The 13,042-nt window shown below is 49.4% G+C and overlaps 1 protein-coding gene across 1 annotated transcript in view; it reads right to left on the bottom strand.

Moving 5' to 3' along the window:
• Positions 1–1,480: 1,480 nt before the first annotated feature.
• Positions 1,481–13,042, bottom strand: part of ssh2a (slingshot protein phosphatase 2a) — a 19,962-nt gene continuing 8,400 nt past the window's right edge. Inside the window, exons 2-14 of the mRNA XM_088845571.1 lie at positions 12,947–13,042; positions 11,929–11,993; positions 11,672–11,793; positions 11,331–11,396; positions 11,159–11,224; positions 9,561–9,755; positions 6,902–6,995; positions 6,662–6,790; positions 6,515–6,561; positions 6,100–6,246; positions 5,359–5,559; positions 4,031–4,883; positions 1,481–3,459 (exon numbers count right to left, since the gene is read on the bottom strand). The exon at positions 12,947–13,042 is cut by the window's right edge and continues 17 nt beyond it. Coding sequence (XP_088701697.1) covers positions 2,110–3,459; positions 4,031–4,883; positions 5,359–5,559; positions 6,100–6,246; positions 6,515–6,561; positions 6,662–6,790; positions 6,902–6,995; positions 9,561–9,755; positions 11,159–11,224; positions 11,331–11,396; positions 11,672–11,793; positions 11,929–11,993; positions 12,947–13,042 — 3,431 coding nt within the window. The 3' untranslated portion in view covers positions 1,481–2,109. The remainder of the gene's footprint in view (positions 3,460–4,030; positions 4,884–5,358; positions 5,560–6,099; positions 6,247–6,514; positions 6,562–6,661; positions 6,791–6,901; positions 6,996–9,560; positions 9,756–11,158; positions 11,225–11,330; positions 11,397–11,671; positions 11,794–11,928; positions 11,994–12,946) is intronic.

Below are 13,042 nucleotides of genomic sequence, written 5' to 3'. Positions count from 1 at the left end.
TGGGATCGGACCAGATGAGCGAGACTTCGCTCCTCTGTCGCTGGTTCACCGGTTCTCCTTCCCTGGACCACTTTTGGTAGCTACTAACCACTGCATTCCAGGGAACACCCCACAGGACCTGTCGTTTTGGAGATGCTCTGACCCAGTCGTCTAGCCATCACAATTGGGCCCCACCAAATGCTCCGACAGCCCCCCGCAGACTAGAAAGCGCTTCAAGTTTATATTGGGTGGAGAGACAACAGGAAGTAAGACTGCGTTCCAGGGAACTCAAAAAAACTGAAATTTGCGTCGGTAGTCCCCGTGTTAACATCAAATCTACAGAGTAGTTTAAAACAACGTTTTACATGTTAAAATAAATAATCTTATACAAAGGGAACATTTTTCACCGTTAACGGTTCACACCACCATGTCTCACCATGCCAATCAGCATCTCTTACTGCCCCCCCAATCAAAGCAGTCTAGAACCGGGCCCGATATCTATTATTAATCGCATTGTCATCGACCATAAATGTCTATTCCCCTCGCATAACCTATGTCGTAAAAGCAATTATTACGGTATCATTTGAATAACAAAACGAGGGGGAATATCACCTATTTTCAATGATTTTGTTTTTTTTGTTTTTTTGTTTTTGTTTTTTTTAAATCAAGGACTGTTCAAGCAATTCAGGGTTATCACAAAAAGGGTTAATTTTTAAGGTATTCCTTAAGGTCCTCACGTATTGACTGTACCTGGTGAACAAAACTGAAATTCAAGCACGTCCTCAAGGACCTGGTAAGAACGCTGAGGAAGTAGAATTCTATGCCTATTTTTTATTGTCATTAAGCTGCCCTTCCCCTAGAGACACTCCCTCTATAATGTGGGAAACACTCTGAAAGTCACACTGGCCTTTTTACCTGGCACCTAGCTCAGCCCTGCCTTGAATGTGTGTGTGTGTGTGTGTGTGTGTGTGTGTGTGTGCGTGAGAGAGAGAGAGAGAGAGAGAGAGAGATAAGGTTGTGTGGCCCAGCGGGGCCCCCGGTGGCCTACATCGCAGAGAGTTTAATTACCTAGATGAAACAGTAGGTAAAATGTCAGCCTGAAATAACTCGCTGTCGCACCGAGCCTTGATGGAAACCGCTTTGTGAGGAAGCCAGCTGAGCACCTGGGAAACAAATTCAATCCTCAAACAAATCCTGCAAAATCCTGTAAATGTTGTTGATAGTATACTGTATTAAAACACTAATACGTGTAAAATGGGATATACAACCATAAGCACACCCCCCTTATTCAACTCTCCACCGTATAATTCCGTATCATGTACTGCAGTCGTTTCGTCCAGTAGGGGGCTCACTAGTCAAGGATACAATTAGGATGCATAGGATTCGTCAGTCCCTTTTGCTGAGCAACTCTTTAGAAGCGAGAGATCAAATCATATTAAAGATATGTATTCAATTAAAAAAACACTATAACACATAATAAAAAAACCATAAGTCAGAAAAGTGCGGAAACGCAACATTTCTTTATTCACAGATAAAGCACAGGTTAAAAAAAAAAAAAAGGAAATATTTATATTTCAGCTTTGTCCTGGTTTAAAAATCTGGATAGAACATTTGTCAACTTGAAATCCAAACACACGAAAGAATACAGTCCAACCCTCCCATCTTATAATATTCAGTGCAAAAATACTCCCCTGGGATAATTCCATCAGCTCTTAAAAAATAAAGGAGTTTAACTATAAGAGAAACGACGACGACAAAACAAATCAAAACAATATTAAAGTGCATGTTTTGAGAAACGGCCCCCTCCCCCTCTCTTTTTTGTTGTTTTGGAAACAAGGTCTGTGTTTTACAAAACCGGGTCGAGAGGGCCACGTACAAAACACAAACGCACCTAAAAAGGAGACGCGCGCGCGCACACACACACACACACACACACACACACACACATTACAGGAGGGTACATACACACACAGTTCGGCTTTAGCATTAAACGTTCATATTTTTACTGTACACACACACACACACACACACACACACACACACTCATACTACCATGGACACACACACCTGGTGTATCCGCACACATGCACAGAGTGAGTCCCAAAGTCTTCTGTTCTAACATTCGGGAGGTCACATGGTGTTGTAGAGAGCGGCCACGCTCCACTGATTTTTCTCCATGGAGCTCTTGCGGGCCCGCCGCGTGGAGGGCCCGCGGCGGGCCGGTGCCTCCTCTTTCTCCCCGGTCTCCTCCTCCCTGTCACTGGGCGGCCCGGGGCTCCCGGCACGGGGGGGCCGGGCCAGCACCCGCTGCTTCTTCCAGACGTCGTCCGGGCGGCGGGGGGAGCCGTGGGGAGCGGAGGGCGGTGGCCGGGAGGGGTGGGGGTGGTGGGGCGGGCAGAGGTCCCAGTCGCTGAGGTCGTCGGCTGAGAGCTCCAGCCGGTCGAGCTTGGCCAGCGAGGCTGAGCGCTTCATCAGCGAGGGCGGCGTGAGGCCCGCTTGCCGGATCCGGGCCTCCAGCGCGATGGCGCGGCTCCACCACGCCGGCTCACGGAGGCTCTTCCCCTGGCGCTCCCTGCCACCTGCCTCCTCCCCTCTCTCGGGCTCCGTGTCCATCGCTTCCCCTCCGGAGGCGGCGGGGCGCTGTTGGGGGCGGAGGGGGGCGCCCTCGGCCTCGGGGGCGATGCCCTCGTGCAGGAAGGCCTGCAGCTCCCGCAGCGTCCGCTGGATCCGCTGCAGCTCCTGGCTGCTGTGGACCAGCCGCCGCTGGGCGTCGCAGGCCGCACCGCAGGGCGCCGGCGGGGGCGGCGCCACATGATCCGTGTCCAATTCCTGGGCCGTCACCCCCTCAACCCCCAGGCTAGGGAGGGACTGGAGCTGGGGTGAGGAGTGCGGGGAGAAACTAGAGTTGGGAGAGTGCACAGTGGGAGTGGCGGAGCCAGAGGGTCTTGGGTGCTCTGCGGGCCCCTCTGTGTCTTTGGGGACGGTGCTGAAGGGTGGAGGCGCGTTCTCTCCCTGAGTGAGTCTTTGTGGGTGCGCCGGGGGATCTGCCCCCGGGGGTAAGGGGGCAGGTGGTTCCCCGCTGGGGGAGTGCGGGGGGGAGCGCGGCGCGGCATGGGGGGGCGACAGCTCCTGTTTCAGTCTCTGCTCCAGCTGCTCGGTGGCACGCCGCACCGAGCCGGCGGGCCAGTCGCACGGCTCAGCCGAGGGGGATTGCGGGTGAGGGGGCGGGGTCATGGGGGCGTGGGTGACCTCGCCCGTCTCCCTGTCCTCCTCCTGCTGCGGAGGGTGGAGGGCGGCCTGGAGGCTGCGGCAGGGCACGGGCAGGGAGGGCGGGGAGGAGGAGGTGGGGGAGAGGGCTGCGGGCGGGTGCGATATGGACTCGATCTCCGTGACGATGTGACGCACGGATATCCCGTTGTCATGGTGATGGATTTTGTCGAGGCTGGCTTCGTCAGCGTTGCCCTGCGCAGGCGGAGGAGTCTGAGAGACGGAGAAAAAAAAACACAGTGAATGACAAACATTCTTTCTTCATTGCTGAGTGAAGAGTCAGAGCTCCACTGATCATATCTCCTGTTCTGTGTTTATGACAGCTCACAGTGCCTCACTACTGTTTGATGCTGCAGTATTTGCAATTGCAGAAAATAAAACATCCTAAAAATATCCTTTGAAAAAACAGTCAGATTTAGAATTTCTCTTTTGTTTTCTACATTCCAGCACTGGAAAGTGCAGTCATCTTCCAGCAGGTGGCAGTATAATCCATACCAAACGGCACAAAGGAGCAGAAGTAGAGTACAGTGTTTAATTAGCTCGGTGCATCAGTTCCTCCTCAGTAAATTAACAGACTCTGCTCTGAGACACAATCTGATTAATCACTCTAGAGCAGCCACCAGACGCCGAGCAGCCGCTCCCAGTCGGTGTGGCAATGTGGCCAAGCAATCCACAAATACAATAAATGAATCACAAATTAGATAAATTGAACTTTAATGACTCCCAGGTAAGGGAATACACTGCGAAAATAAACCCATGACTCAGCGTGGCGAAGGGTCCGTACCTCGTTCGTCTCCTTGTGCTGCTCCTCTTCCGCCTTGGTTTCGCTGGGGTCCTCGGGGGATGGCGAGAATGGCGTCCGCTGCGACGCCTGCTCCGACACCGTCCTGGTCCAGCCGTCCTGGGCCAGACCCAGGAACTTCTCCCTGGCGCTGAAGAAGTCGATGCTGTCCGCGCTGTGATTGGACAAGCCGTCAGCCTCGCCGCAGCCGTCCAAGGCACCGGCCGCCGGGGCCACTGGGTCGCTGGGGTTGTTGTTGTGGTCGTTGGGACTGTCGCGGAGCGGCGTGGCGGGGCTCGCACCTGTACTCGGCGAGTCCGACAGGGAGTATTCCAGCGTGTCCGAGTCGCTGGACCCCAGAATCAGCGGGGAGACGAGGTCCTCTGAGACCCTCCGCTCAGGCAGATCCAGTGACAGCCCCGCCGCCGTGCGCTGGGACAGTTGGGGCTCCGAGGGCGGAGGGAGGACGTGAACGGAGGGGGGAGGGTGCGGGACGGCCGCGGGCAGCGCCACAGCTACTTTGGGCGGAGTGTCCACCCGCTCCACGGGGATGGCGGTGGCGGCCCGGGGCCTCGGGGCGGGGCGCAGCAAGGGGTCCTCGGCGAGGAGTTCCGGAGAGTCACACAGGCCGTTGGAGTGTCCTTGCAGGTCCCGGGCGGGGCCACGGGGCTCGGCGCCCAGGGCCTGCAGCACGGCCACGCCCAGGAAGTGATGCAGCGACGGAGAGGAAATGTTGTTATTGTTGCGAGGGTCCGAGCGGCCCAGGGAGTGGGAGGTGGGCTTACATAGCAGGTCGGGGCGGTCCGAGAGGTCCCCGTCCGAGTGGGAGCGCCACAGCTTATTGTGCCTCTGTTTACTGAGTAGGGAAAAGAGGAAATTACAACAAGGAAAATAATTAAGGTGCTTTCAAATATGTTCTTGAATAGTTATTAAATAATGCTCGAGACAGTAAATCCTCAAGATGAAGACAGCGCCCCCCCCTTTTTTTGAGGTCAACAATTGCAATGTTATGCGAAGACAGAGCAGGCCAGTTTCCAGACAAAATATCAGCTCAAGAAGAACACTTTTACTGAGGTGTCCGTATGAGTAGATTTCTTTTACCTGTTTCATGCCTGTGTTCATAGTTTATCCACAGAGAAGGACCAATTTCCTCTTAAATATTAATAAATAATGTGCGTAGGTATGTCTGTACAGGGATCGTTCAATTGCTTTTTTCAGCTCTATTTACCCCTCCACATGGCTCATTTCGCAGGTATTCCAGATCTTGAATACCTTGGAATACTTCAATTATCAATCAAATCCAAGTACTTGAAGCCCTTGTACGTGTGTACCTGGCCAGCAGGATGCCCTGGTACTCTTCCAGCTGTTTCATAAAGGCTGGGTTGGGCTTGGCAACAGCGCGCCGCTGCTTGACGTAGTCGAAGGCGGTGTCCAGGTCCCAGCCGTACTCCTTCATGGCATAGGCGATGACAGTGGAGGCCGAACGGCTCACGCCCATCTTACAGTGGACCAGACACTTCGCGCCGGCTTTCCTAACGCGGTGAGGGAGGGCAGGGGAAGTTAGTTTGACGTTATGTTTACAAATATTCCGCAAGGCAAAATTATTATGTTTTTCACTGCTGGGTGAACCTTGAGCAATATCCTGATGCCTACCCAATTTCCTTATTTCGCTGTCATTTTATGGTGTCACTTATAATTCATTGAATCATCTCAAACAACGATTCTGAAAACAATTACAATTAATCCATAACATTATTTAGTTAAAAAAAAAATCCTATGTGATGCTTTATTTAAATGGCACTTTAAGACACTATAAGAAAGAGCCATTGAGTATAATTTGTATTATGTATGTGCTCCTCTATATGCTGTTTCCATTGTTGGAGGCAGGATCCGCCACATTTCCCGTCAAGAACTTAAAAATGGGCAACACACAAGAAGTGAAAGGCACGCAGTGAATTAAATAAACCAGTGTAACTAGTTGTGTTCTGTAAACTGTCATTATGGGTGTGAGTGTGTGTGTGTGTGTGTGTGTGTGTGTGTGTGTGTGTGTGTGCACACACGCGTGTCCTCACTTGGCCTTGGAGATGAACTTGTAGGTGTCGTTCCAGTACTCCAGCAGGTTGGTGGCCTCCTCGTCGTACACCCTGATGTTCTGGTACTCGAAAATCCCGGGGAAGAAGTTGTCGATCTCTCTGGTCACGTTGAGGATGTAGCAAACCCTGGGCGGGGCGGGGCGGGGGGTGCGAGAAGAGCTCGGTTACACACCCGGTCACATTAGAAAAACGCGAGCAGTCCAGGCTAATGATGTGGTCACACTTATTCCACGGATACTGCGATAAGAAACATCAAGATCATTTGTCTTAAACCACGATGATAAAAAAACACAACGACAAATAAACAAAGAATCGAGGTGAATGAACGGTGCCGAGTGCGATTGTGGTGTAAAGGGGAGAAGATGAGGACATTTGAGGTCCGTTCTCGTCTTACCCGCTGTTCTGCAGCTCATCCAGGTTAGAGGCGTTCCATTCAGAACCCTGGAGAGGAGACGCCATTATAAAAACACAGAAAATGCAGAGGCCTCTCTTGGGCGCCTAGGGTCAGGGGAGGGAGGGCGTTCCCTGTGCGCTCTCTCACCAGGTAGACGTGGTCGAAGATCTCGGTGGGGCTGTCCATCTGGCCCAGGATGACGATCATCTCGTTGTCGATGAACTCCTTGAACTCCCTCAGGTTGCACACCATCTGCATCTCCAGCTCCGTGCGGATCTGGCCGAGCGAGGAGACCGAGACAACACCGAAAGGGTTACGACTACCGACCTGAGGGCTACGGCCGCTTATGAACGCCGCTTGGGACTTAATAATTAGGGCGTCGCCTACCTCCTTGCAGGTGACGTTCTCCAGGTCTTTCTGCATCATTATCTCTCGCAGGCGTGTCTTTATCAGCCTCTCTGTGCGCTCCCTCTCCGTCGGCCTGTGGGCACAACAAAACACATACACACACACACACACACTTATTAAAATACCTCAAACTCCGCCCGCTCGGAACACACAAAACGACTGGACTCTGGCGCTGACCTCTCCGTCACACCACCCGGCGTACCCTGCTGCGCGGTGCGTCTCTTCCCCCCCCCCCCGCCCCCTTAAATCTCAATGGGATTACTTGTTCACCCGGAGAATCGCCGCTCTGTGTGGGTTCTCAGAAACACGAGTGGGAAGAAGGGGAACAAAATGTGAGTGTGCGGAACCGCCACTGTTCCCAAACAAAGTGCTCTTGTAAGAATAGGCCTGTTGTCGTGCCCTGGACCGGCTCCTGCCGTCTCACTTACTAAGCACACTGCTGTGTGTGGTGGTGGGTCGGGGCATCTAGCCTTTGGATGCGACGCTGACGAGGACAACGAGTAGCCTAATTGCCTGAAGTGAGACCCCTCTCTCTCTGTGTGTGTGTGTGTGTGTGTGTCTGTAACCAGTCACATTGCTGGTTGGCCTGAACTGCACAGGTGTTTGAGGTCGACAGTTCTACGTGTGCGTTTCTTGAGCGGAACAGTGGAAAGAGGAGCGTCTTATTTACCTGAAAGCCGACTGGACTCATTGAACCCATTAGGAAAAGGCCTCAGGGTTGCTCGTGTGTGTGTGTGTGTGCGTGCGTGCGTGAGCATTCAGCTGCATAGCTTGTCCACTTGTGTCCCGTAGCGGCAGAAATCGAGTTACCGAGTGCCAACACTTTGACCTTGCTACGTGCCGCAACATGCCTGCAGTTCAGTCGCACCCACCCTGACAAACACACAGAGAGTATGACAGTGACCAGCATGGGGAAGAAGCTCGGAGCCGCGACCAGGCAGTAGAACAAACACACTTCGTTTTGGAGAGTGTTGCTTCTGTCCGCGGTCGCATCGAGGAAAAATAATTTAAAATAAAATTAATTTAAAAAAATCAGCGGTGCAAGCGAAATGATAAATGGGATTAGAGAACGCAATGCGACAAAGACTGAAGGAGAGAGCGAGCGAAAGTGTGTGAATGTTAATTTTCCACAGCTGAATCTCTCTCTCTCTCTCGCTCTCTCTCTCTCATCACCTGTCCCTGCATTTTCTATCACTCCTGAAGGATTTTTCCAAACATAAATCAAGGCAAAAACCTGAGTTATTTGACTGTTGTGTGTGTGTGTTGGGTGTCATGTTGGCCCTTTAAATAGAAAGCAGGACACGTGCGAAAGTGACAGGAAGGGGAACTGCACCGGTAAAAGTGAAGTCATAAATCCACCTGCTCATATCCCCTAACTTTCTGCTGACAAGCCCCATATCACGCAGTGCCAAGTGTGCGCATACCACGTTGTTTTTGTGGTTGTTTTGTGTTTGCTGTGTGTCTGTGTGTGTGTTTGTGTGGGGGGGCACGTGCTTTTCAGGGGGTTTTGCAGAGGTCTCGTGACCCCCTGGTCTTCCTCCAGGGTAAAAGGCCAGAGAGGAGTGAGTGCCAGCGGCGACCGCCCTGCCGCCACCCCGGAGAAGCAGCTGAGCACTCAACCCGAGCGCGTGGGAAAAACACAGCGATTGTGAAAGGAGGGAGGAGCGGACTTCTGAGAATCTGTGGCACAAGCGCAGATTTGCGTTAGAGCGACGTTCGGAGAAGCAAAGGAGAAGCTCGGCGGCCTTTGTCGACTCAGTACATTTCTGAGTAAGAATGAGCCAATTTAGGGTTTCGACACCGATGTGCCAAGCAGAGTTTCCGTGAGAATAAAAATTGGTGCCGGTCAACATGTCCTGGAAGATTTCAATTTCCTGGACAAATGGGAGAGATTCGGGTCAAATATTATCTGTGTTTATTTAGCTTAAAAACAGGGGGTGGGACGTCCCGTCGACATATTTTACACAATGAATATTTACCGTCTGCTTTTGGCCGGAACTTAAATATCCCCAAAAAAATGCCAAACTATGGATGTATGTGTCCCAACGACACACTATCTTTCTGTTTCTCCTCAGAGTTTTGGACACCGCGGATCTGTCTCCGTTACATGTGTGTGTGTGTGTGTGTGTGTGTGTGTGTGTGTGTGTATATGGTGTTTACAAGCGCAACCTGTCCATGAGGTGAGGGCGGGGCTTAGTTCTATATCGACAAATGTGATTGGTCGGAGGTGAAGCTTTCAGATCAGCTTGAGATCGTCCAAACTGATTGGCTTCCCGTTGCAACTTGCCGAGCGCGGAAATGAACAGATCTGCAGACTTTATCGAAAAGATCCACCCAGCACAAATTTTAATTGTGCTCAGAGGGAATCATCAGTGGAGGACACTTGCAGAACCTTTGTGTTTATTTAATAAAAAAAAAAATTAATGTCTAGAAATTGTTTATCCAGTCAACAAAACAGTATTGACACCCCGCACTTTTTCAGCTAATAAAATGACCCTATAAACTGAAGCTGAAGACCATATTTAGATTTGATTTGAATTAAATACAGCCCATTTTGGTCGAAAAAAGGGGAAGATGTACAGTGGTCATTTGTTAGTATTTAGTCAGTAATTTAGTAGCTTAGCCGATCCCGACTTACACGTCGGTGAAGAGGACGGGCGAGTCGGCGCGGTGCGACTGGACGTCCTGCATGGCGTTCCACTCGTTGATGCAGATCTGGTCGGAGGAGACACGGCTCTGGTAGTAGCTGACCCAGGTCAGGAACAGGCTGCCGGGGTAATAGTTATGGCAGCGCGCCACCTCGCAGGCCTTGTGGAGTGACTGCAGGGCGGACCTAGGACGAGGATGAACAAGGAATAAAATATTGCGTATTGACTAGAAGACAATGGAACCGTTCTTCCAAAGAGAATTCACATGTAATGAGTCGTGCTTCCAACAACATACATACATGCAAACCACGAGTCAGTCTTGGCCATGTTACCAAAAATAAATATAACTCGCATGACTTGAATGTAAACAATTTCAATGTAAATAAGGACGCAGAAGTCAGGAAGAGAGAAAAAAAACTTGAGACGAGGTGAGTAAAGACAAAACGCACCGAGACGGCGCAAGGCAAGAAAATGAAAGGGATTTTAAGTGGTAAATCACTAGGACGGAGCGCCGAGAACAACGCCAGAAAAGAGTGAGTGATGAAAGGATGTGGGAGAGGGATGATAACCCAAGATCAGAGGCGGCTCTTTGAGGAGGCTGTCGAGAACGACAGTTCAGGAGTGAAGAGAGACAAGTGACAATGTAAGGAGAGAATAAAAGGACAGATAAGGACAATGTGTGTGTGTGTGTGTGTGTGGGGGGGGGTAAAAGCAAGAGACTGGGGAGAAAAAGACACAAAGGAAAAGAGGAGATTGGCGAGAAATTTGGGTGTGAAGATCAAAGTGGGTTGGAGGAGCGAGGCTACAGTTTAGTTTGAAGCGGGAATGCAGCTATATTTTAGTCTAATACCAAACTAAAATAGGGAAGCTTATCGGAGAACACCCCGACCCCCATTAAAAAAAAAAAAAGTGACACTGAAATTCTTAGACACGTCAAATGTTTTTGTATAACCCAAGCTTGATTTTCTGCTTTGTTCACACATGGAGGCGTGTCAGACGTCCCTAATGGAGAGAAATACATTCAGACTGCTGGTTTTGGATCATAACTGGAACCTAGCTGTTGGCATTTACACCATCCTTTCAGTGAAATGTGTTGATTGTATGGACACTGTGTATTGGCCGATACTTAAAGGAGAGGTGGGGCACCCATTTAAGCAGGAAGCTCATATTATAGTCCCACGTGTCTTCTTTAACATGTTTTGAATAACAGTAATATCATTTTTTTTTTTTTTTTTTATGTACTTTTTACAATTGCCGCTGTACTCCAAAGCGTAAAGTTGGCGACGGTTAGCTGCCAGTACGAAGTGGCGCAACTTCCTGTTTCTAGTCTCTTACGTTCGTACTAGTACTTGTAAATACTAGTCTCTAATGTAAACAAAAGAACCGGATTATGGAAGTGCAAAAGAGTCAATAAAGCCCTGAAAAACCTGATAAAATGCATACATTTTTACGGACATAACATATGAATACCAGAAGGAGATTTCATGTTGTTTTTATGTTGTGCCATGAAGAGTTATGCATGACTTGACTCATGACCCATTTGAATAAGGCCTGGAACCTAGTATTCTTTGAAGTTAGTGGTACTCACCACATTGCCTGGACAGAGACCGGCTTGAAGACGTGAACTCTGTTGACTGTCGAAACACTAAAACCACTGCAGAGAGAGGGGGGGGGGATTTAAAATCAAAGCTATTGATGCGTTACTTCCAATAAGTCACAGTGTTCAGCTGCAGTGGGGACAGGAAGTGTTGGTTTCTCACCCGTCTCCATCCAGGTGTATCAGGGTGTTGCTCCACAGAGGTAGAACCAGGCCCAATGTGCAGCAACTGGACAAGCCCGACAACGATAGAAGTAAATGATAATCCATGTGACCAAAAAAATAAATAAAAGTTATTTATTACACACTTTATTTAGCCACAAGGTGCTACAAATAACTGTTTAACCAGTTTGAACAGAAATGAAAGACTCCGACAAGGGTTCTTTGTCTAGATATATTATTAGCTAAGAATTACCGAAGTATCAGCTCCTCCCCCCAGACAAAACAGGACCATTTTAGGTCACATCTTATCCTTCATTCGTACAAAATGGCCAAATGACCAACCTGTCAGAGGAGGAGAAGTCCATGCCCAGCACAATGCTCTCCTCCGTGTCCTGACGACCATTGGTGGACACCACCACCATGTAGCGCGTGCACTGGGGGAAGGCGTTTTCCAAGCGCACAGCCTGCAGCAAGGACAAGAAGATGGGTGGAAATAGTTTTGTTTCATAGTGTGTACTGGCACAATAATAAGCAGAATTTCTGGCATATTTCTGGAATATGCTTTGAAATTTGGGATGTTGTGGGAGTGTTGAGCTGACCAGTCGGATTGTGTCCTCTGGCCGCAGCAGCGTGAACATGGTCTGGAGGTGTTGCCGGAGGTCACCTGCACGTCAGGAGAGCCAGCGTTAGGTTCAGGTTTCAGAGGAACGCGCTTGCACTCGGAGAACTTTTAGTTTCATGTTTTATCACACAACAACCAACCTTTTACCCCAACACTTTGTTAAATGTTTGGAAAATATTTACACAAAACTACTTTCAAAATTCCATTCTGATAAGAGGAAACAAAAAGATATAGGAGATTGATATATTTATGCATATATATATATACGCAGCCCTAAAAGTTGAGGCTTTCTATAGCAATAGGAAAATCACTCAGAGTTGGTTGAGCGACTCCCTTGACAAACAGTGTTAGGTATTCCCCAAACAGCTGTCACTCTTGTTCTGATATACACACACGCTGATAAACATGACTAAATAATGACGCCTTCTTCTACCCGCCGACCTAGTGAGCCAAACAGTCCGTGTTGTATAACAGCAGCAGCATAGTTCACGCCACCTGTTCCGATGTGGGTGCTTGAGGAATTTCATTTGGGAAAACATGTTGCAGTATTTATCCTACTGTGTGTGTGTGTGCGTGTGTGTGTGTATGTGTGTATGTGTCTGTGTGGGGGGGGGAGCTGGCAGTCTACTGGATTCCAAGGCTGGATTTGAAGTAGAAACAAATATCAAATTATCGTTCTATCCTCGTCATCAGGTCATGATGAAATCACATGACAGTTATATCGTCACACAATGTCCACGCCCATAATAATCAATCATCACAATTAGAATCTAAATCATGAGATATGAAAACATTTCTTAAGCTGCAGAAGTTTGACATAGAGGGAGCTCTGCCTGAAATGTTCAGTTTCGGCTGATATCCCGACACTAGATTTGCATATCTTTCAACATAATTGACCTCAGCGGGATTCTCTAACATGGGATCTTATTTTCATAAGCAGATATTGGTGCATCGGTGCACTATGATCATGATGACATGTTTGCGAGCCTCCTCACCTGTGTGTTTGTTTCGCCGCTGGCTGATACGAGGGGTGGAGTTAGGAGTGGGACTGTTTCCCCTGGGGAGGAAAAGGGCAGCGCCCTTCACCGTCA

The sequence above is a fragment of the Zeus faber genome (assembly GCF_960531495.2).
Source record: "Zeus faber genome assembly, chromosome: 9".
NCBI lineage: Eukaryota > Metazoa > Chordata > Actinopteri > Zeiformes > Zeidae > Zeus > Zeus faber.
This window is presented reverse-complemented; position numbering and strand designations above follow the sequence as displayed.